We start from the raw sequence: 25,691 nt of genomic DNA on the forward strand, positions 1-25,691 counted from the left end.
GCTACGTTGAAAATTCAAGCAAATTATATTGAAAACCTCATATTTGCAACAACTTTCCCCTCTTTCCATTTCTCGCCATCTGCACTAATAACGCAGTTGCCCTATGGTGTCAGACTTTTGAAACACCCTGTATATATACAGATTGTCAAGAATTCATCTATTATTATTTCATGGGCTCAGTCTGACACTATTTTGTATGCTACCATTGAGTTCTGGCACCTCCAAAACATAAGATTTGATCCCAAACATGGTGACATAGCTGACAGGGTTATTTTTAGACTTTATGCGGCCATATCTAATATTATTTGATAACGTGGGTCTTTTTAATGTATTATCATCAAAATACAGTTATAGACTGCAAATTAGGTGAAAATGAGATGTCATGAATGATAAATAACTGCAATGAACTGACAGGTTTCAGGAATAGAATCGACGTCACCACCGCCATTTTGAAGACACCATTACTGACAAACGAGGGCTTAAAAACTTTGAGTCTGGGCCGTTTTAGGTTCAGGAATGAATGTAGTATCCGCTCCCCCCCCCCCCCCCACCCCTAAAGGGCACGTTCTCCGCCGGATGTGAATTAGTTTCCGGCGTTCCGACCTCACTAGCTCTGTGGCTCGAAGAATTACTATTTCTTTTCTAGCTTGAGGTATACTCGTTCTTCAATTTTCCCTACATGGTTCTCGAAAAAATGACTATACGTATTTTCCAAGTTTGAAAGAAAGATATTCTTTTTCAATTTTAATAAAATTGTTGTTGAAAAATGACTACATTTTTTCAAAATTAAGACAAAGTCGCTTTTCAATTTTGATTAAGGCTGTACTAAAGGCAATTTTGTAGTAACTTTTCTATAACAGATGGCAGAACCTTTGTCATGGCAACCGAGTATCTGTTGCCAGATCTACTTGTAAATATAACCAAGATAGATACATACAGGTTGGTCGATTAGTCGATTGAGACATCTATTATTATTATTATTGAATTGACGAAATATTACTCAAAAGTGACTAAATTCCCATCATCTCCGACTAAAAATTATTCACTTTGACTAGATGTGACTCGAGACACGCATAAGTAATATAGATAAATAAAGTAACTAAGGCAGAAGTGCCTTTTTTTTCCACTTTTGACCAAGTCGCTCTTACAGTGTTTTTCTTATCAGCAGGGAGGATTCAAGCCCTACTCAAAGGGCGTCGTGAAGGATGGGGGTTGTCGAAGGGGCCCGTCGTCCCCTCTGAGAATCGGCATCGTTCATTTCAAGTTACAAAAAGGTAGAAAGTTTGTTATTTTTATTGATAACAGATATAAGGTTCATTTATTTGGAAATTCAAACCAAAGAAACAAAGTAAACACTGCATTACATCGAAAAATGTAGTGTAAAGTACAGAAACCACGTTATATTTTCATATTCTACCATTCAAAATTCCAAAAATATAGTTGTGGGTGGGAGGTCACACAATATAAACTTTGTGTATAATTTCCCCCAACCATTCAAAGCTCTTTCTTGAACGAGACGTGTAAAAATTAATAACAAAATACAATAACATCAAATTTCAGTACACTACCTTCATGAAATGTAAGAGAAATATGATGATAATGGAAAACAGCTGTGCTGGATCCACTCGTCTGGTGGATCGAGTAGTTAAGTCTCCCTATTAATATAAAAATAATAATAATAATAAATTTAGAATATAATTTAATTTTATTAGTTTGTGATTTATTATTGTATAATAATAATATTTCTAACCGTGGTAATAATTATTGTTATTATGTCTATTATTCAAATTTTATCAGTGAATAAGAAACTGCAAAAACTTCTGGCGACGCTCGTGCCCCTTTTCCTCTTTCTGTATTGTCTTGCATCCCTCCGCGACCAAATACTTTCGGCGAAGGCTCCACGAAATTAAAAACGAAACAGGGTTCATAAGGTTTCGAAAGAACGAGCAAAAGTTCCCCGTGCCTCTGTGTGTGTGTGTGTGTTTTGTGGGCAGGGTTCGGCGTCTTCAGCAGCCCATGACATAGGCGACCGTTCACCGCTGAAAGATGAAGAGAGAAAGGGAAGGGGGTCGCTTATCACCAAAAGGATGACGCGCTGGGTTCGAGATTACTTCCCGATTGTGCGTGGGGGATCCCCGGGGAAGACCGTTTCCCAGGGATGGTTCGACAATAGTGGTCAGATCAGCAAGGGACCGTGAATGCACCTCACGTCTTCGAGGAAGAAGTAAATGGGGATGAAATTAAGCTCAAAAGCGGTGTCCTCCCTCCTCCCCCATCGTTCCATGTCGTTGGGGCCTGAAAAATAACCTTGGGGCTCGGGATTGTTATCCGCTCTCTGAATTAATTCAACAGTTCATGAAGACACGGATTGTGCAGCCGCATTGCAGTCAATTGCGGTGTAACAACACAGATAACGGCCAATCTTGTGTGTTGTAATTCCCGGTCAGTGACGTTCTTTAAACGGCCAGTGTACTGGAAAAATTTAACCAGGAAAAAATATTGATAATGTAACTGTTTAGCTCTTGTGTGGTCTTACGGCGGGCGACCTACATGCGGGCAAGCGAAGTGGGGAGCGGGGAAGAGACCAATCCAGCGCGATTAGAAACGCAGCAGTCAGTAGAACGAGGTCGTCGTAACTCTCGGCGCCACCGATGTTGTCTGGTTGGTCTGCGGCGTATTCCCCGCTCCCCACTTCCCTTGTCAGCATGTAGGCAGCCCGCCGTAAGACTAGACAATAGCTATAGTGCGTATGAAAAGATAAAGTCTTCTTTTGCATATTGCAACTTGCCATTGAATTGAAACAAAAGGGCGGAAGTGCCCCCCCCCCACGTTCTCGTCGTCGGACGTTGTGAAGGCGATGTGCTCAGCACCACGCTTCGGCCGCCTGTTTGTTCCATAAACATAGACAATTCTGTACGAGGCCCGCTTTTTTAGCATAAAAGTTACGTAACTGCTCAAAAAACTTTACACGGAATCATTTCATGTAACATTTCGATTAGCATTAGTTATTATGATTTAATAACTAATAAAATGAAACAGTTATTGGTGTAGTTAATTGAAAGGAAAAATGGTTATTTAATTAATTAGATATCGTGTAAACAAACTGAAACTCTACACATTTTGTAAACATCAATCTCAACTTTTTATTGAGAAACAAACTGAAACTCTACAAATATTTTGTAAACATTAATCTCAATTTTATATTGAGAAACAAACTGATACTCTACACATTTTTTAAACACTGATCTGAACTTTATATTGAGAAACAAACTGAAACTCTACACATATTTTGTAAACACTAATCTGAACTTTATATTGAGAAGCAAACTGAAACTCTACACATATTTTGTAAACACTAATCTCAGCTTTATATTGAGAAACAAACTGAAACTCTACAAATATTTTGTAAACATTAATCTCAACTTTATATTGAGAAACAAACTGAAACTCTACACATTTGGTAAACACTAATCTGAACTTTTTATTGAGAAGCAAACTGAAAGTCTACACATATTTTGTAAACACTAATCTCAACTTTATATTGAGAAACAAACTGAAAATCTACACATACTTTGTAAACACTAATCTCAACTTTATATTCAGAATCAAACTGAAACTCTACATATTTTGTAAACACTAATCTCAACTTTATATTGAGAAACAAACTGAAACTCTACACATTTTGTAAACACTAATCTGAACTTTATATTGAGAAGCGAACTGAAACTCTACACATATTTTGTAAACACTAATCTCAGCTTTATATTGATAAACAAACTGAAACTCTACAAATATTTTGTAAACATTAATCTCAACTTTATATTGAGAAACAAACTGAAGCTCTGCACATTTTGTAAACACTAATCTGAACTTTATATTGAGAAGCAAACTGAAACTCTACACATATTTTGTAAACACTAATCTCAGCTTTATATTGATAAACAAACTGAAACTCTACACATATTTTGTAAACACTAATCTCAGCTTTATATTGAGAAACAAACTGAAAATCTTCAAATATTTTGTAAACATTAATCTCAACTTTATATTGAGAAACAAACTGAAACTCTACACATATTTTGTAAACACTAATCTAAACTTTATATTGAGAAACAAACTGAAACTCTACACATATTTGTAAACTCTAATCTCAACTTTATATTGAGAAACAAACTGAAACTCTACACATTTTGTAAACACTAATCTGAACTTTATATTGAGAGGCAAACTGGAACTCTACACATACTTTGTAAACACTAATCTCAGCTTTATATTGATAAACAAACTGAAACTCTACACATATTTTGTAAACACTAATCTCAGCTTTATATTGAGAAACAAACTGAAACTCTACAAATATTTTGTAAACATTAATCTCAACTTTATATTGAGAAACAAACTGAAACTCTACACATTTTGTAAACACTAATCTGAACTTTTTATTGAGAAGCAAACTGAAAGTCTACATATATTTTGTAAACAATAATCTCAACTTTATATTGAGAAACAAACTGAAAATCTACACATATTTTGTAAACACTAATTTCAACTTTATATTCAGAATCAAACTGAAACTCTACATATTTTGTAAACACTAATCTCAACTTTATATTGAGAAACAAACTGAAACTCTACAAATATTTTGTAAACATTAATCTCGACTTTTTATTGAGAAACAAACTGAAACTCTACACATATTTTGTAAACATTAATCTTAACTTTATATTGAGAAACAAACTGAAACTCTACATATTTTGTAAACACTAATCTGAACTTTATATTGAGAAGCAAACTGAAACTACACATATTTTGTAAACACTAATCTCAACTTTATATTGAGAAACTGAAAATCTACACATATTTTGTAAACACTAATCTCAACTTTATATTCAGAATCAAACTGAAACTCTACATATTTTGTAAACACCAATTTCACTTTTATATTGAGATATTTCTCTGATAATGCCGTGCTACGCAAGGCAGTCCTGGCTAGTAAGAAAACATGTCCGAAGCCTCATTTCCATCCACACTGCCCACCTGCTTATATCTACAACACGATTCACACAAGACCTTGAACGAACTCGATAGACACAACCTGCAGGAGGAAGGGGGAGGGGATGTTAAGATTTGCTGATATTCACTGAGAAGCGTGGATTTCTCATCGACAGCCGAAGGCATTACGAGTTGATTTTCGATCTTGCCACCTAAGTTCCCGGGTTCGATTCACAGCCTGCACATGGATGGGTTTTTTTTGTGAAGTTCCCTTCGTCAATTTCATTTAATTATTTTACATCCTGATCGTCGCGTTAGCCAGAAGTGGTAGGAAAGTGACTCTATATAACCAAAAACACAAATACCTTAGTGATGCGGTTGCAGCCTGTATACCGGGTGGTCCATTTATAATGATAGTATGGAATGTCGCATGCAGAATGCATCCAATCGAAAAATTGCACAGAAAAAAAGTTTCATACTATTGAGAGGGTAAGTCAATGCCGCAAAAATTTCGTCGACAGCACCCACCCCTTAAGGGGGTGGGGGTAAATGTGAAATTCCAAATGGAACACCACCATTCGTTTTACATATTTCGATTCCGTGTTGAAAAAGAAGTAATTTTTGTTCGAAATTTTTTGTAAAAAAATTGCAACCTTCGAACATTTATGAGCATTTGGTAGTTTCAGTTTAATTTTGTTCCCTTTATGTAATAACAGTTTTGGTTTCCGTTGACAACATTGCAAAAACTAATGTTATTCAAAAAATGTGTGCGAAGAATTCGGTAATAGAAAATTGTTTGCAATTTATGTTTTTCTGTAACAATAATTAATATTAATTTGTTCCAACTCTTTGGTTTCAAGGAACAATTTCATATGAACAACAAAATTAAGTATAGTATAGGCATTAACATATTCCATGGTTCTACAGCCCTGGAAGGGCTTTGGTCTATCTTCTGACTGCCAGTCTCCTTCCCACAATCCTACCTAGAAGTGTGGAGAACTTCAACCGGTAATGGGGTGACGTGGAGTCGGCACGTCGAACCCTCAGCCGTTAGAGGAGATTTTTATGTTACACTATTCACTCGTAGCTCCCCAATTTCTTCACGATGGTGGGTAGCCAGCCACCGGTCCTATACACCGGCCGAGAACCCAGAGACTGAACCTAGGCGGACTCGAACCCATGCCGTCACGCAGCGCCTTAGATAGCACGGTCACGGAGGACTGTTGGGAATTTTAGGTTCTTTTTTTCCAGAAATATAAGAAGACATTGACTGGTTGATCTTGATTTAGTTTATTTTACGCTAAATAACGAAATCAAATCAAAATTAGTTTTTTATGTTGAGTTTCATTATATTCCATTATTAGCATTACTTCGTTTATAAGTTATGAGATTTTAAAATGTTCTTAATTGCAATTTTAACCACATATTAATTTTAATAATTACAGCAGCTAAATTAGTTTGTTTGGATGTTTTTTAAGTCTACTTCTTATGCTGACAGACTAATCGGGGCTGCACCTACAGGTTAAAGTGGGAACCGAATCACTTTGTTCCTCCACATATCGAAACCGAACTCCTTGTTTACGAGGGACGATATTACAACTGCAACATTGGAGAGGCCTGCATGTTAGTTGCTTGATAAACGTTTTACAAATTTTTCGTGATGAAACGAATGTAATTGGAAAATCATTAGTGCTTTCTTCTTCTCTTTTTAAAACTATATTAAAAGCTATTAGAAGACCTGAGTTATGTTTAAGAATTAGCAGGAGGGGTTCTGCTACGTATGAAAAAAGGGTTGGTGGGGATTAGGACTGATTGATTGTTTGATTTCGTCGCTTTTCTGCCACTTTTGGCTAACCACGAAGATTAAGATGAGTGACGATATGGTGAAATTGATGAAGGGACACTCTTAAAGATCACCCATTCCCAGGTGGCCGGGAATCGAACCCGTGTCCTTGGCGACGTAGTGTGCTCTGCTAACCACTCCTCCACGTACGTCAGCAGTGTGGGTCAAGAGTTTGACATGTGATGGACGCGTGCATGCCTCTTTGCTCCCTACCTCACCCCCCTCGCGGACACATAACACACCACGCTGACGCATTCACACACCTGATAATTTCATAGCTATCACGGCGCGGGCATTGGTATCGCTCACGCTCTCAAGTAGAGCAAGCGTATTGTGTATTGACTTGCAACTTATTACAGGACGCCATCCAATGCAAGGAAAATGAGAAGAAAAGCTAATTTGCTCTCGATATCCAGGAGTCTTCGCCTCAAGGACGTTCACCTTACAGTAGTTCGATAAGAACCTGTGTCTGTTGATACAATCAGTGTTGGCTGTCTTGGCACCTTAACCGTGGTTTTTCGTTTAGCCGAGGCTCGGTTCGGGAGGGGGAGAGTAAAGTAGTACTTGATGAGGCGAGTGTACTCTTCATACCTGATAACGCCCACACAATGATGGAGATAGCCTGCGACCAGCACCGGTGACCATATTCCTCGCTCTAGTTCAGAAACCCCTGTTGATAGAAGTTTGAAACTTGGAATGTAAAAGAGGGAATGTCTGAAGAGTACAATGCATGGTTGCTCAAAATCCAAAATGTCTTTGCATCGTCACAAAATAATAGGAGGCATTACATTATACGCCCTCGTATAATAGAAAGTGAAAATAATTCTGCAAAATCTGAGAAGAACTGAATGAACAGGATCTGTGGTACGAATGCAATAGAAAATAAAGGTCCACAAAATCCTTGTTGCTAAATGTGAGCAAAGTCGAAGGGACGGACCTGTAGGAAATTGGCAAGGATGGTCGAGATTGGTCTGATCTTGTCCAAGATAGGGAGAGATAGAAGACTTGTTGCTGTGCAATAAACCTCTGGAGGGAGTTCAAGTAATTTCTGGGTAATCAATAATCTCTGATTGGTTTCAACTGGTCTGGAAGTAGGGATTATTTTCGTCTCGCCAAATCAGTTTCCGATTCTTATATTAGTATTAGTTCTTTAAGTCAGTAATCGAATTGTAAAAACTGCCTTTGAAATATCTTTGTTTTATTTGCGGATGAACCCAGTACTGATTCTGAGTTCGTATTACAGATGGCACTGACCCAATTTATGGTTAAAGTGACAAGACTCCTATTGGGAGTTCACAGGATCAAGTTCCACTCTGAGATTTCATGAGATCTTTCAGTGATTTTCCTCACACAATAATTGCTTGGGTGGTAGCTTTATTAAAGACCACGGACTAACCCTTCCACAATATTTTTCTGTTCTTTCCATCGATCTCTTGGCTTCCCATGAATCACGGGAATCTCTGGAGCAAGAGTACGAAAGCAAGTCTCTGCGCAAGTAGGTACTCCAGAGGATTCAACCAATGAACGCTTGAATGCACGCAGGGGAAAACGTGGCTACAACTACCAGCTGTTTGCAGCAGGGTGTTGTCGTAATTTCGAACAGTCCTAATTGCGAACAATCCTAATTGCGAACAGTCCTAATTGCGAACACTTGTTGCCTGAACAGGAATAACACGATATTACTTCGAAGTGCTTTGCCCTAATTCCGAACTCATTATTCTACCTTTGGATCTACAACTTTCTCTGATACTTCCTGAATCTTTTTAACAAGTTTTTTAAAAGGGACTCTGTTCCATACATGAAACTGTGCAGTGCCTTGTGGGTCACAGTTGGAACATAGAAAATTATACATGATTAAAGTCGTCGCCGAAGTATATACAATTTAATGATAAAAGTGTGGCCTCTCTTTCATAAGAATACTACATACTGCACAATTCTTAACCGAAATTAATAATAATAACATATATCATATAACACTTTTCTTAAAAATTTAGGAACATCACCAATCTCCTTATACTCGTTAGTGCTCTGCGACCCTTTCCTCCAAGAAAACAAAAACACATTTCTTCTTCCGTTTTGCACCTTGCAGGTTCATTACCATACTAGGAAATGTGTCATTATTAGACTTTTCTGCCTCAGCCTTTCTATCTCACTGTTGATTTTGTGGTTCCATCCTTCCATTCTATTATTAGTCCGGTGCCTCCTGTTGAAGCAGTTGCACATCTCTTTTGGCACTAAGGAGTTTTTGAGACGTTAAAACACGAATGAAAGTCAGATTAAGTCGACAGACTGAAAGGATGAAATTACCGTGTAGGGATTTACAAAGAAGACCATGATAAGTAAATCAGGTTGATTATTGTTGCTAGTCAAACCATTTGTGAGTCAATACCCTTATTTGTTTCTGAAAACAGGTTTTCCACTTCAATGTTTTCGCAATTGAAATATGGATTTATTTCTCACTTTTATGTGTTCGAAATTAGGACAATTTGAGCATTGTTCGCAATTAGGACAATTTGAACATTGATCGCAATTAGGACAATTTAAGCATTGATCGCAATTAGGACAATTTAGACATTGATCGCAATTAGGATTGTTCGCAATTAGGACAATTTGAGCATTGCTTGCAATTGGGACTGTTCGTAATTAGGACAATTTAGACATTGCTCGCAATTAGGACTGTTCATAATTAGAACAAATTAGGCATTGCTCGCAATTAGGACTGTTCATAATTAGGACAATTTAAGCATTGCTTGCAATTAGGACTATTCGCAATTATGACAATTTAGGCATTGCTCGCAATTAGGACAATTTTGATATAGCTCGCAAGTCGGACTGTTAGCAAATAGGACAATTTGGCCATTGCTCGCTATTAGGACTGTTCGTAATTAGGACAATTTAGGCATTCCTCGCACTTAGGACAATTTAGGCATTGCTCGCAATTAGTACTGTTCACAATTAGGACACATCTATTTTTTTCCCTTCTCTGGCGTTATGCGCGGTCTTCCTCCACTGATTCTCGAAACGATATAGGCGGTTCCATGGTCGAAATGTGTTTCAGCTTTTTCGATTAATACCCTGGCAACTACTAACAATAAACTGTCTCCGAATCCCTTCCTTGACGCCTCCACTTCTGTTGCTCAACGCCCATTGTATTTTCTTCTGCTAGAGACGACATGTAAATGAACGCATACCTGATAACGCCCACACAATGATGGAGATAGCCTGCGACCAGCACCGGTGACCATCCCGAAAGTCATTTGCAAGCCGTCAGACGGCAAGGACGTCGTCCGCTCGGCGACGGACAAAGATCAAAAGCATCACCGACTCCACAAGATAACCGCAGCAATTTTCGAAGCAGAAATTTGGCGGCGAATGCGGGGTTAACAAGGCGCTCGCTCAAAACGCTCAGAGCGGGGTAATTTAATAGGCCAATATTGACGTTACAGCAAGATACGGACGCTTTGGTGAGCGACGACGTAGGCACTTGGTGGTCTCGCGTTGTAAGAAGAACGAACCTTTTTGTATTAGCTTCCCATACGTTCTCGTAGGTACAACGTATATTGTCCCAGATGTAAGTAACATTCTGGGTAGACAAACTGATGCGCACATAAATCCAATGTTGTCTCTCTTTTCCCATACTTTTTTTTATTTTCCTTCTGTTTTCTCTGTTTAGTTCTTTCTGTTTCACATTTCAGTTTCCTTTCCTTCCTGGTCTACTTCCTTCTTTCAGCCGCCCCCCTGTGGCCGATCTCGCCACCGAAGTTCCCGGCTTCTAGTGCAGACCTGGGTCTGGTATTATTTGAGTTTCCCTTCATCAATTTCATATAATCATCACTCATCCTTATTGTCGGGATAATGATGAGAGATGCCAAAAGTGCCAGAGAACCAACGTAAATTAACAAAAGCCAAAATACTTCCTTCGTTGTTTCTTTTCCTATTCATTTCGTTCTTGCCTTCTTTCTATCTATTTCTAACCCTGTCACCTTGAAGTCATGGCTCTCTGTTCGGTCCTCATTGGAGTCACATTACACAGTGTTCGAAGTCCAGTACAAACTTTATCTCACGCTCAGTTATGTTCGTTATTTTTCTACCACTTGGGCTATTTTCGACTATGAAGAGTTGCGGACAGTATCTCCACAAAGATGCCAGCCTTACCATGTGATGCTGCGGGTCGTTGGTTTCCCGTATAGCAGCCGAGAGCAGAGCGTGTGGTGCTTCCCACCGGGCTGCTAAGTGAGTTTCAAGCCGTAAAATTTCGCGAAATTGAAAGCAATTGAACGTAAACGAGGCAAGTGCAAGCAGTGCTTGCATTGCTTGTATTATATCTTTGCCACTACAAGTAACTAGGGCGGTGCTAAGTTTGGTATCCAGTTAATTAAGCAGTACGGTTATGAGCAGTGCTTTAGTTCCAAAATTTACAGAGTTTCGTGAGACGTTAAGTGCAGACCATATTTCCATTAAATATTGATGGAATCATTTAACTTTTACAAAACGAAAGTGTCATTGATGGTAAATACTGATTACTATTATTATTATATACTCATAATTGGCATAGAGAAGGCATTTTTAAAATAAGAAAAAATATTAAATGCGTATTTTAAAGATAGCATTTAAACATAGAGGCTACAGTAGTTTTATATTGGCTTTAGTACAGCATGATTTTGTATTTTATTTTATTGTTGATATAGATTTCGTGAATTGTCAGTTTTTATACTGTTAATAACTTTAATAATACAGCTAAGTGCTAATAATCAAACTACAAATAAAAAACTTGGAAGACCACTTACTTCTTCTGTAGCTGCTTCTACCTGTCTTCTCGAAAACGCTCCGAAGTGCCTCTTTTGATACATCTAACTTTTGTTACTAGATCGTTTTGCACAAACTCTTGATTTAGTGTAACTTGCAGTCTGGTAGTTTTTCAGCCATTTCTTCACATATTTCTGAGGCTGAAATTAATCGACTGTGGGCCATCTCAACATTATCTTCCCAATCACGTGAAGTCATAAGTTCATAGAGCCAATTTACATAAATAAATAAATATAAACGAAACGATGGTAGAAGCTATATGTCACGAGCCAGAAATAAAATGCTGTGTAATTAAAAACGCCAGCAGTCCTCGGGTGACGAGAGATCGCCGGGGGAGTTTGATCGAGAAAGCGAAGCGCGAAGTGTGGTGCGAGTGACCGTGTTAAGTTGGTCCATCTGAAAGGTTTGGGCGAACACACTGAGGACACCTTCGATGGACCGATAGAGCGCCACGTCGTGACTCAGCCGAGGAACCACGAAGAGAACCAGGTACAGTGGTGACACTTTGCGTTTCTCTTTATCAGTGTTTAGATATCTTGTTGGCTCGTGCGTGATCATCCTCTCTCGCTTGTGCGGATTCTATTAAATATTGGTAAAGGGAAATGAGCGTAATTTATTCCATCACCCATACATACATCCTCTCGCAGCCAAATCGGCGAACGGCCGAGACGTAACATATACGCACCACACAGGGCTAGAATTTATGTGTTAATACATACTTGTAGTTTAATGAATTACCACTGATATTTCGTAAAATCTTTACGAATAGTAACGTTTTTAGCGATTTAAGATTTTATTGTCACTAGTTTTCCATATTTCTACCTTTAATACATTATTTTACATATTTAGGGAAAACATACTTAATTTTACATATTTTAACAGATTTATTTCACATATTATTTATATTTCATTATTTTGGAACTGTTCTAAAGAAAGATATTATGTGGCTCCAAGAGCATTTCAACTCTCGGCTCCGGCACGTGTTCTTGTAGAATTGTATAAAGGAGGCTGTATAAGCGACAAGTGGCTTTTGATAGCAGCTTCTACCACCGCCGTATAGTTAGGCACCACACATAACGCCTTGCGGGGAAGGGAGTACTTCAGGATCCAGGTGTCCTATTCTTAATGCCGGTGAGTGTACATATAACGCCACTTGTTAGTACATACTAATCCCAGCTCTGCTGAGTAAGGTCAACCATAGAGGGTACGGCTTGTACCGCCGTACACGTAGACACAGCCCAGGTTATGAGTATAGACTTTAGTTCAATGAGCAGCGGGTGTTTGTGTGGATGTTGGAAATCAGAGACCGCAGAATCTCCTTTCATTTCGTGTTTTGACTGGACATATCCTGAAGGATGGGGAACGAGGCTGCTCGGATGCCAACGACTCTCGTTGCCCAGTTGGCCACTTAATACACCGTTCTCTGGGCCTCTCGGGTAAAAAATTCATCCCTCGCAACGCCATCAGAAGGGCGGGGAATGTCAACAAGGCGGATTAAACGGCCACAGAGAGGTTTAATTAAAGCGCCGAAACCGAAAGCCGAGCCCGGGAGGAAAAAAAGCGAGAAGCGCCACTGTTCTTATGCATAACCGTCGGCTTCAAAATATGGTGCAGTTTCAGACGAATCTCCCTGTTTCACGTTCACACCCTACCCCTTGGGCGGTCTGAGTCTTCTATGGATTTGTATGAATTATGCTAATACTGGTATTAGGTTTCTGCTTTTATATTAAAACTGTTATACACACGCATCCACACACATATATAAATAATATGTACAGGGTAACCAGAAAACATTGTATTAATTTTGGAAAGCGATAGTTGTAAAATTCGTCTCAAATTTTTCTTCTTTAATAGGCACCTAACGTATATTTAATATGCTTATTTGGTTCACTTACTTAATGGATTGATTTAATTAGCGGTTAGCACAGCACTCTACAACGCCAAGAGTCTCTGGTTTGAATCCCGTCCCGGCCTAAGCGTGGATGTTTTTTTGTGGATGTCCTTACATTGATTAATTGATTTGTTGTTCACTTTATGCACAGAAAGGCTAATCAGGACTGGGCCTACAGTTTGAAGTGGGACCCGAACCACTGTGCAATGTGCCTCAACCGGTATTGAACCCGGGATCCCTTGATTTCAAGGCAACGACGTTACCACTACGCCATCGGAGAAGCAACTTCATCATATCATATAATTCATCCTCAACATCGCGATTAGCCATAAGTGGCAGCAAAGCGATGAAATAATCCAAATCAATCGATCGATCGTATGTAGAGAAGAACTAAGGAATACGAAAAATTATGCTGCATGTATAGGGTGATCACAAAATAGCAATGAGTTTACAAGCATTGAAGTTCGTATCTTCGAGCAGAGGAAGACAGTGTCATATACATTTATACATACACATGCGAACACACGTATAGAAAGAGAGCAGGGAGAGAAGAGACAGACTTATTGAAACATCTGTTTCGATACATTACTAAAAAAAGGAAGAAATTCCTTCTTCGTAGTTTCCATAAGTACGATAACTAGCTTCAAAGCTTTTTAACACACTAAACTTGTACCCACGAATGCCACTTTTTATGAGACGAACCGAGGTGGCAACACAGACCCCATCCACTGATACAACTTTCCTCTTCCAGTGTACAACTGGAAACTGGAAGAGACTTTCCAAAATATTAAATCTTCACTTTTTCCTTCCAGATTCGCTCTGGCGGACACGGCCTACAGGTGGCTGCGGGAGAGGAACGAAGATCAGTGCATCGTGGTGTCCGGTGAGAGTGGTGCGGGGAAAACGGAAGCGGCGCGCATCGTGCTCCAGTACATCGCTGGAGTCTCCAGTCGTAGCGAGGAGGTGACCAATATGAAGGAGCGTCTGCTGCAGTCTGGTCCTCTACTGGAAGGTAAGTGTTTCAATCTATTATCATGCTCAAAGCAACAGGCAGTGGGGTAACGAAATCTTCAAGGACTCGCGCGATACAGTGGAACCACATGCAAAAGAAACTACGCAGACCCGCGCTTCCTGTGCATCGTCGTCGCGCACGGAGGGGAGGGGCAGATTGGAGCATGATTCTTTTGGCCCGAGTTGAACGGATGAAGGGGAAGGTGCGCGGACGATTTTGGCCGAAGGATCTTTTGTTTTTGGTCGCTCTGTAGAAGCAGATATGCTCCTCAACTTTTCCCTTCTGGAGTCAACAATGAGAGTTTCTTCTTGCACACGGAAAACTAAATGCATCATTCACGTTGATCCGCCATTGAATATGGTAAATGTAACACCAAATTGTACCATATGATGCAAATGAGTACTTTTTTCTGTCTAGATGCACTTCAGTGCATCAGTTGATGCGTTTTGTTGCAACCTTCCTGCATCCTTCTCGATGATGCACTTCAACATTTGATCTGAGCTACAGACTGCATTTTTTTGTTTCAGTTGATGCATTTACTTTTCTGTTTGTGGAAATTTAAGTAATTACTTTAAATGGGTGGTTGAGGCTACAATTACGCTAAATAATACAATTCGAAAGTGTACCTACGTATTATCATACATTGCAATTTGTATTCCTTTGACTCATGTATTCAAAAGAAGACAAAATAACTACACACTCTTGTTCCCTATCGACTTTTCTAGGCTGTGAATGACGCTATTGTTTCACTAACATCCCTTTGAAAACCAACACTGAGAATACTGAGTCCGTTAAGTCTGACCTGAGCCATACTATAGCTCTATTCTACTCTTACGGCGAGCGTCCTATATGGTGGCAAGAGAAGTGGTGGGCGGGGATCCAGCGCGATAAGAAAAGCAGCAGCCCACTTCCCTTGCCAGCATGAGGACAGCCCGCCGTAAGAGTAGACAAGGGCTATAGTCGTAAGGTAGTACTTTTAATTATGAAAAGATCATTCTGCTGTAGCGACAGTTACGGGACGAGTGAAGAACAAACCACGTCTAGTTTACTGCACTTTTTACTCTCTCTGCACCAGCGTGTCTAGTTGGTTACACTGTGCAACACCAACTCGTCTACTTCGTTGGTTTGGAGTCAAGTAGTGTGTGTATTTGAGGTCTGCACCGTTTGCACTACGTTCTGGAGCGGTGTAATGTGTGGTGCATGATCACGTGGTGCGTGCTAACTAATCAAATGAACTTTTAAAACAGCAGACAGGCATTTGTTGAATCTTCTGAACTTGATCACCGCTATTGGACTTGGTTGAACGTCGTTTCCTTGCACCAGTCTGACTCCGGGTTAAAACCTGCACTACACCTGATGTCAGAAAGTGCAGCGAACTAGAATGGGGCTACTAACATCAATAGATGTTACCCTTTCAGAATCAACACTCAGAATAGTCTGGTTTCAGTCCTACTACTCGTGACGTAGTTCTTTACAACAAGTTTGAATTACGAAGAGTTTGTTGTACTGTAGCAAGTTACGGGAAGAATAAATAATAAACAAAATTCGGTGCAGAGATCGGGAACACTGAAAGCCAGTGTACAGGGTGGCCACGAATTAAGGGGACACCTTTTGATCATCAATTACGTTTGACAATGAGAACATATTTATAATCTTTTTTTAATTTCCGAAGATAGTAACTTAGACATCACAATTACAATTTTATCTGTTATTCACATAATTATCAATTTGAGCTCCATTTAAATCGATGTAAGCAAGCTTGGAGACGTAATTGGCTTTCCTTCTATCTGTTCAGGGCTTGCCGGATTTTTAAGGTCTGAAACGCTTCCAGTTGCATCCGCCGCAACCGAATTGCGCACACTTTAGATCCAGAATTTCGCACACATCTCACTGACCTGTTTTGCGCACAGATTTTGATCGAACGTTGACACTTTGATAACTTTAAAATCCTCGCAAAACTTTTTTGTTCTTTAGACAAGAAGAAAAAGGGAAATTAGAAATAAAATAGTAAATCTCTTAAGGATTAAATCAAAAATATAATTTGACCAGTAAATGTAGCAAGTCAAGATTCAATTTTCATACCAATTTACTAAAACTCAAAAGTTACGTTAGTTTAGGTTAGGGTAGTGACTGCACAACAAATACTTCTGACAATCGAAGCTCGTGACAAATGAACTGACATCTTTGACCTACTTTTCTACATAGTCACCAAGTTTCTCAACATATTTCTGCCATCAAGATGCCCTGTTCGTAGAAGTTTGTTTGGTTGTAGTCTAGCCATCTGCGGACTGCTGATTTCACTTCCGCATCTGTCGCAAAGTGTTGGCCGGCCAGGAATTTCTTCATGGAACCAAACAGATGAAAGTCCGACGGTGCCAGGTCCGGACTGTATGGTGGTTGCTGGAGCACCTCCCACCCAAATTCGGTGAGTTTCTCACGAACAGGAGCAGCAGCATGGGGACGGGCATTGTCATGAAGAAGTTTGACACCATCAGCATGAATGTTGCTGCGTTTGTCACGAAGGGCACGACGCAACTTGACCAAAGTTTTAATGTAGGCTGCAGCATTCACAGTAGTCCCGTGTTCAGCAAAGTCCACCAATAACACACCAAACATGTCCCAGAACACTGTCACAAGCACTTTTCTAGCAGATTGAGTCACTTTGAAGTTTTTTCGTACTGAGGAACCAGCATGTTTCCACTCCATAGAGGCCTGGTTGGTTTCGGCCGTGTAGTGGTACGCCCACGACTCATCACCAGTGACGATTCCTTTCAGAAAGTCATGCCCTTCTGCGGCGTAACGTGTTAAGTGATCCATGCTTGTCATCATTCGCTCACCCTTGTGGTGGTCTATCAGGTTCTTAGGCACCCAGCGAGCACTAACTTTACGGAATTTCAACGTGTCATGAACAATGTCGTACACCGCACCATAGGAAATGTTGAACGTTTGCGATAAGGTTCGCAGGTGCACACGCCGGTCCTTCAAAATTGCTGCCTCAATGGCGCGGATATTCTGCGGAGTTGAAGCTGTTACCCGGAGCGTAACATCTGTCGCCCGGAGCGTGGCGAATCACTGAGGTTCACACTGCCCTCTTGAAAAAATACACACCACCTGGAGACATTGCTACGGTCCAGACAGTCGTCCCCATACACGCCACGCATGTCTCTCTGAATTTCACTCGGTGTATGCCCTTTGGCCCACAAATATCGAACCACACTTCGCTGCTCTTCACACGTGGACGACAGTAACATGCGCGCCATGTTTGTTTAGTAGTTCAGGCTTCTGTCGCTAGAGCTGCACAGGAAAAAAAAATACCCTCTGAGGTGCAAACTTCAAACTCTCTCTTCGTGCAATTTCAGCATTCCAGCTGCAATACCTGGGGAGAAAAAAAATATTGTGCGTTACTTTCCGATCTGCCCAGGTATTATTTTATGCAAGTTCGTTGCGCGAGTCCTTCTTCCCACTTCTTTTGTCTTTTCCGTATTACTTTCAGTAGAAACTGCCCTAGTGACACTCCGGCTCTTAATGATCGTTTATTGATAGTTACCGCCATGTCTGTTGTGTCTTGAATGGAAGTAGATACAGTAAAACCTCATAATTACAATTAGTGAAAATCCAGAAGTAAAATTTTCAGCATCGAGTCTGTCTTTGTAGGTCCATGAATTTTTCCCCCCTAAAAGATTCAAAGAAACTGGAGCTAAGACCTCTGTATTTTCCCCACTGTTGTGTATTATTTTTCATAAACAAAGCATGTTTATTACTGTAAGGAACATCATATTGCAGAGATTGATATTTAGCCAAAGGAAGCAATTTGAACCTCTGCGTATTTAACTATATTGTGAGTTTTTAATTGTTTACAGTGGCGGCGATTAGGAGGGACAGAGGGGAGCAGTTACCCGCGCCACACTTTTTGCTCCTGCACTACGAGCTCTTAATGCTAAGCTTGTCTAACAAGATACAATAAACTCTCCTGTCCCCCTCAAATTTTTGCACCCAGTCACCGCCACTGATTGCTTATGTACACTTTTATCAGTCTTATCTCTCTATACACGCGTTCTCCTTGTCTCTTCAAACATTCTAAAGTTCTTCACATAATCCTTATCTTTCTAGCCTGGAACAACGATAAAATGTTGACGAAATAAATGAACTTTCAATAATGAATATGAACTCGAGCATGAAGTTTTATTTAGTTCCCGCAGCCACTTGGCTAACAAATAAGAGCTCTGAGAACATTTTCTAGGTCCGCTGATTCGCACAATCAGCCAGTTTGACTCGCTTCTAACTCGCTATGCCGTGATCTTTGCAGCGGCAGTCCCTCGGGTCTCCCTTATCGCACAACACTATGGAAACCTTGCGTTCAGACGTCATATGAGGATTAGCTAGGATTAGTTCTAATAGCATAAATAATAAATTTTTGAAATGTATTTATGCTGAGAGAACCATGGTTCTGCACCCCTGAGATCTGGAAAGAGTATGTAATTCGAATGGTAAAATTATAGATATTTTATAACAAAACGTATTGTTTTCTGTGACTTACAGCAACCATTATTGTTATTATTATTATTATTGGAGGTAGGGTTACATTTAAGCTTAGTCTATTTTGCACTGATTACACTGGGGAACAAAAAAAAGATTTTATTTTGCGGCATAAAGTTTAATAACAGTTTTAGCACACAAAACAGCTGTGATTGCCAATTGTATGATTGGTTCAGTTGAATTGACTCCAGTTATAAAAATAAACACACCATGGAAAATGTAGGAGGTAAAATTACTCTACGCTTTTCTCGGTAATATCAAAATTTGATAATAGGCTGAAATTCCCATTAAGAAACTTATTTATTTATTTGTAAATTGTTGCTAGGCAACTTATGAAGCATTGCTAGGCAATATATCAAACACTCAACATAGCTTAAGGAAGAATACCAAAACATAAGAATGATTTTAGAAAAAATTGAATATGCTGAACATTGGATTTCAAGATGGTGAATTTTTTACTAGGACAGCAAAGTGGGTACACAAAGTATCCCTGTTTCCTATGTTTGTGGGATAGTCGTGCTAGAGAAAAGCATTGGACGATAAAAGTTTGGCCCCCAAGGGAAAATGTTAGTGGGGAATGCTATCATGAACCGCTGATAGATAGGGACAAAATCATCCTTCCGCCACTGCATATTAAACTTGGGTTGATAAAACAGTTTGTCAAGGCCTTAGATACAAGTGGTGATTGTTTCAAATATATATGACACACTTTTCCAGGACTAAGTATTGAAAAATTGAAGGCAGGAATATTTGATGGACCACCACAATTTCGTACACTTATAAATTATGCCAATTTTACAACTTACATGTCTTACATCGAATCTGAGGCCTGGCTGAGCTCTGTGTCCGTCGTCAAAAGCTTTTTGGGGGAATCACAGAGCAGAAAAGTACCCCGATATACTTGGAAATATGCTGAAAAATTTTGAGAAATTGGGAGCTAATACGAGTGTGAAGATACATTTTCTACATAGCCACATTGACAGATTCCCTGAGAACCTTCGTAATTTTAGTGAAGAACAGGGACAAAGGTTCCATCAGGATGTAAGGATAATGGAAGAAAGGTACCAGGGACGGTGGGATCGCCACATGATGGCCGACTACTGTTGGAGCTTACAGAGGGATTGTCCTAAAAAGCAATACAGCAGGAAATCGTATAGAAAACGTTTCACATAGTTTGTTACTTCATTCTGTACATATTTTCTTATTTATTATAATCATAGGCCTATATAAATTTATTTTTATAATAATGATTGTAATCACAAAAAGAAATATTAAATTGTTGTTGGAAGTTCATTTATATGTATGTCTTATGTCTCCACCATTTTGGTTTAGTTGCATTTATTTCATAAATTAGAGCCAATTCAGGAAAAATATTATTATATCATTATTCAGCAGCATGAAATTGCCCTAAATTAGCTCTCAAACACTGTGCCGCAATTTCACTGTTCCCCAGTGTTATCTAACTACAAAAAAACCGCTTTTCTCCTATATGAAGTAATGTTAAGTATACAGTTGCGCAAATTGTATATACCGGGTGACCCAGAGCCCTCTGTAGCCTGTTTGAGGCATCGTAGAACTCTGAAATTTGGTGAATCCACTATGCAGACCATGGGGAAGAGAGTGGCGATTAAAAAAAAAAAGTTCAATTTTCCGCCACCAGGTTGAAATGTGGCGCTGTACTTCCATGATGGGTTGTAATAATGACGTAAACTGCTCCAATTGGTTATGGATCTGCCTTTACTGCAATCTTGCAATAAACGAGAGATTATTTTCTCGCAACTTGCAGCCACTAACAAATGTCTTTCTAATTAATAACTCAGCTAACTCACTTAACGTGATTATTTGTACAACCCATCATGGAAGTACAGCGCCACATTTCAACCTGGTGGCGGAAAATTGAACCATTTTTATCGATATCCTCTTCCCCATGGTCTGCATAGTGGATTCACCAAATTTCAGAGTTGATGGCTCTGAGTTGCGTAACTTTAATTCTGACCTCCCAGTAGATATACAGAATATGGAAATTATCAATGTATGTAATTTAAAGAAAAGATATGAAGTACTAGTAGTAGTAATAGTAATGTAATAATAATAATAACACAAACAAAAATATAACAATAATAGCAATAATATTATTAATAATTATTATTATAATAACTATACTAAAACTTTCTATGACTCTGCACCCCTGAGAGAAAATCCTGCGAGCGCCCTTGACGTGACAATTCTCGCCTGACGTCTGAACGGAAAGTTGCCGTAGTGTTGTGTGATAAGGGAGACCCCAGTCCCTCACAGGACATTGTAATTAAGCCCATGGAGTCATTGGAATGTGCAAAATGCGAGTAACGAAGGTAAACAAGCGGACAAACAAATCAAAGTTGCACCATACGGGTATCTTTTGAGACAACTATTTTTTTGTCAGTTCGAATGTGCGGTTCAAGGACATCCACCCAGCTCCGCCCTTCCCTCTTCCTCACTCCCACTCCTATGCATTCCCCGTGCAGCACCCAATCAACAGGCAGAAGGCGTGTGTTTGGAGGGGAACAGGCGACTGCGTGGGGAGACATGCCGTGACCTTGAAGCGCAGTTTGGAAAGGAAAGCAGTATAATAGGTTAAATCTCGCACGTCAATCTGTTAATATGTGATTAGCAAATAGTTCATTACTTTTTCGGTAGATGTCTCTGTCCTTTACTGGCCATATTTTCTGTAACCATTCGAACATAGCTTCATATTTTTATCGAATTTAAAAGAAGTTAAAACTTAAATTTTCCCTACAAGTGTAATGAATCTCAACATTCATTACGATACGTTTCAAGTACGGAGGCCAAATTATGATAATGGTTTTCCCGCTTTAAAAGTAAATGCACTATTATGTGTTATGAATAAGGAATGATAATTCACAAAAACCAAAACACAAAGTCACATGTAATACTAATAGTGAAATTATTTTACGGCAAAGAGAAAGTGCAATATGAATTATACCGTTCGCAATTCCAACTGGCGGCTGGAAAAGAGCGATCAGTTGAATTCTCTTCGACTGACATCAGGCATCTTCGAGTCACGAGGCATCGAAATTTCCTGGCGGGACGAAACAAATAAGGGTCGGATACACAGCATGTTTTCAAACGTGCTGTAAAACGGGTGGGGGGAGTTGATCAGCACCATTACTGGATAAAAGTTGTATAATAGTACACAAAGAAGGGAAAATTAGTACACAAAACACCCGAATACTGTATAAACACACCAATAAAGACAACCGACATAAACAGACGTACGCTTGGCAACGTCGTAACGGGAGAGCGATATTACCTCATACAGCTTTTACTCATCGAGGCGCACACCCCCGGAAGACGATTGGTGGAGAGATAGAGCTATGTAGCACTTAGTAGATCATCCGTCAATAGGGCTTGCGATCAGTATAGTGCGTAGTACAGGATAAGGCCAAAAGAATGAAACAGTTCTACACTTGGACTATTTCTCATAGAAAACCAAACAAAGATAAACTCTGGAAGTTTTATTCCAACTTTGCTTTACTGCTGCTCCGCCAGGATCGCCAGTGTCGCAATATGGCGAGTGACCAGCAGAGAACATATTGTGGGTTGGAGTTTTCGAGAGAACTGATTCCATCAGGTGCACATATATTTCCGCATGCATTTATCTCGGAGAGTTACAACTGCGAATTGTTAGCTCCTTCGAAACCAAGACGAAAATGCTGTATTGTGTATGGCAAAGGTTTTAATTATCGTTTGGACACGAAACGTGCTTCCCACATTGAATCTTTGCAATGTGAGTCATGTGAGTGAAACTTCCAGAGTTTTTCTTTGTATTGATGCCTTGTTTCATTTTCTATCATAAATAGTTACGTCATAATAACTGTGTAAAGTTATTTCATTCTTTTTGACTTACCCTGTATATAATAATTATAATAATAATATTGAGAGAGAAAAGTACAAACGTGAACAAAATTTAATTGAGCTCTCAAGTACTTAATTTCATTTTTATTGAAGACAAAATTCGATTTAATTCTAAACTCCAGGTTAACATCTCACTCACCCTGCTGAGAACAAGGTGGAATCAGTATGTGGGGAAGTTTGGTTGATTGATTGATTTGCTTTATTTTACTTCGCTTTTTATGTCACTTTTTGGCTAATTTGCGAATAAATTGATGAATGGACACTCACAAGCATCCAGGCTAGGATTCGAACCCGGGACCCCTGGCGTCGTAGCGCGATGTGCTAACCACTCCGCCACGGCGGCCGGCATTATGTGGGAAAGAATTCAGGTTCCATACACGGCTAAAACGTCCATTACTATTATCAGTTACGTTGTCAGCAATGGATCTGAGAGTGAAGATGCTGAACTAATCTACAAATCGCCATTTTCCCTGAAGGTGCACAGGTACAGTCATGGACAAAAATACTTCCCCTATAAGTACACCTCAACACGCTGCACCTCTTGCGTGGCTTATCCTTGGAGTCCGCCACCAGAAACACTTAAGGCATTTAGTAGACAGGGGAAGTGCCAAAGATAGGTAAAGTGGCCTCATTCTTATTCAGGGCCGCAACGGGGGATACAGAACGCCTCGTGCATCTTGCAGAGATGGGCCATCATCTCGTCACTTGCTATGCGGACAGGGAACAGCGTTGTGGATTCAGGCGTCGTAACTGGAGGGGAATGTTTGGATAATTAGTGACACGCTACTCCTAGCCTCTCGCGAATTTTGAATACGTTAGGTTCGTGTCCTAAGATGGAGTAGGGTAGTGGTTAGCGTAACGTGATGATTTGTACTTTTATATGTGTTGCCAATTCGTTACGAGTACTTTGGAGAAGGTGGCGACGAAAGTAGTATATTTCACTTCTGTGCAGAAAATGAGCAAATATGAATTTCGATTCAAAATTTTGTGTGCGTCAGCACTTATGCTACTTTGTGCCCGTCACGTTATACGCGGTCCAGCCCCTTACCATAACTAATATAACATAACTGTCATGTCGTGTAAGTATAATATTAAAATATTCTGACTTATGTTAAACGCTGAGGCTGTAAAGGGGCACTCAGCACACATAAGGACAAAAGGGCCTCCCCGATGACGCAGTGGTAGCGCTGTCGCCTTGTAATCAAGGGGTCCCGGGTTCGATATCCGGTGGAGGCTCATAGTGGTTCGGATCCCACTTTAAACTGTAGGTCCAGTCCCGATTAGCCTTACTGTGCATAAAGTGGACCTAAAACACCAACTCAATCAATCAAACGTAAGGACAAAAGAACCACAAGATAACACACACAGTCCTACAGGATTACACTGACCATAGGTCCAGTCGCCAGAGCCTCGTTAGTTTGCAAAATGCAGTCCAGGGTGTGCTACATGGAAGTGAGGCTGACAATTGGGTGTACTACGTAGATTGGGTGTACTACCCCAGAAAATGAGCAAATTTCTAGTTTTCTGACTTTCCGTGAACGTTACAAATTTCCCCTCTTTGGACAAATATAGAGGTTTAAAAACATTTTAGTATTACAGTTTGAAACCAAACTGTAGCTGTGTAATTACAATATGGTCTGTGTGAACTAATGAGAATCTGGAATGATGGTAGTTCATTACCCATACAGCACACAAATGTCCAGGAAGAATCTAATTGGCGTATTTTGAATATTCGTGTTGAAGTTCTGAATATATAATAGACACCAAGAACGAAACTTTGAACTGATATCAACACATTAAGGTAAATGTTTAGATAACGGGTGGACATATACCGGATGTCCCATAAATATCCATATTTGGAGATCCCATGGCTATTCAAAATTGGAGATCCTATGAACATCCAGGATTTTATATCCCATGTACATCCAATATATATCCTGGAATGAAGATCCCATGGATATCCATGATTGGAGATCCTGTAGAACTGGATCCAAGGACGTCTAATGGATACGCACAAATGGATATCAAAACCTGAATACTCCTTTAACGTTAAATGCATAATATCCACGCCTCTGATATGGACATTGTCAATATCCAGTGGATAGTTCTTGGAGTGGGAATATGTGGATAGTAGCTACGAACTAGTTTTTAACTAAGAACAACTAACGTAATGGTTGTAGAAGGATGGCGTTATTTATATGTATTACACTATTAATTAAGTCTTAAATGCAACTTTATATCACAAATAAGGTGAAATTTATTTCTACAGGGTGTTTTTTTGTGTACACGTAGTGAATAAACCACTCCTTCTATAACATCCATTCCACACAGATTGATTTCCATTGGGAAAGAAACTGAAATTTTACAGAATTCCTATATAACACATGTTTTACACTATCTATTTCATTGAGATTACTAAATGAAATACATTTAACAAAAAGCACAACTTATGAAGTAACGTCAAACATGCCAATGATTTTAGAATTGATAGGTGGCACCATATCATCATTTTTTGTTATTCCATTTTATACAATAAACATAAACACTGTAAATCATATTGTGCTCGTCACAATAATAATAATAACAACAGTAGAATAAAAACGAGTATTTAGTGGTTTATTCATCCCGTTTGTTTATTTGAGTGCTATGAAAAGCCTAGTTGGCACATACAGTTCCTTGTTTAAGTATACTATAGA

General features: G+C 39.4%; 1 protein-coding gene across 1 annotated transcript in view; it reads left to right on the forward strand.

Annotated features, from left to right (window-relative positions):
- The window catches only part of LOC145977963 (unconventional myosin-Ia-like), a 989,559-nt gene that overhangs the window by 596,732 nt on the left and 367,136 nt on the right, over positions 1–25,691 (forward strand). Inside the window, exon 4 of the mRNA XM_083110307.1 lies at positions 14,345–14,544. Coding sequence (XP_082966433.1) covers positions 14,345–14,544 — 200 coding nt within the window. The remainder of the gene's footprint in view (positions 1–14,344; positions 14,545–25,691) is intronic.

This window comes from Lepisma saccharinum, chromosome 24, assembly GCF_977018435.1.
Source record: "Lepisma saccharinum chromosome 24, izLepSacc3.1, whole genome shotgun sequence".
Taxonomy (NCBI): domain Eukaryota; kingdom Metazoa; phylum Arthropoda; class Insecta; order Zygentoma; family Lepismatidae; genus Lepisma; species Lepisma saccharinum.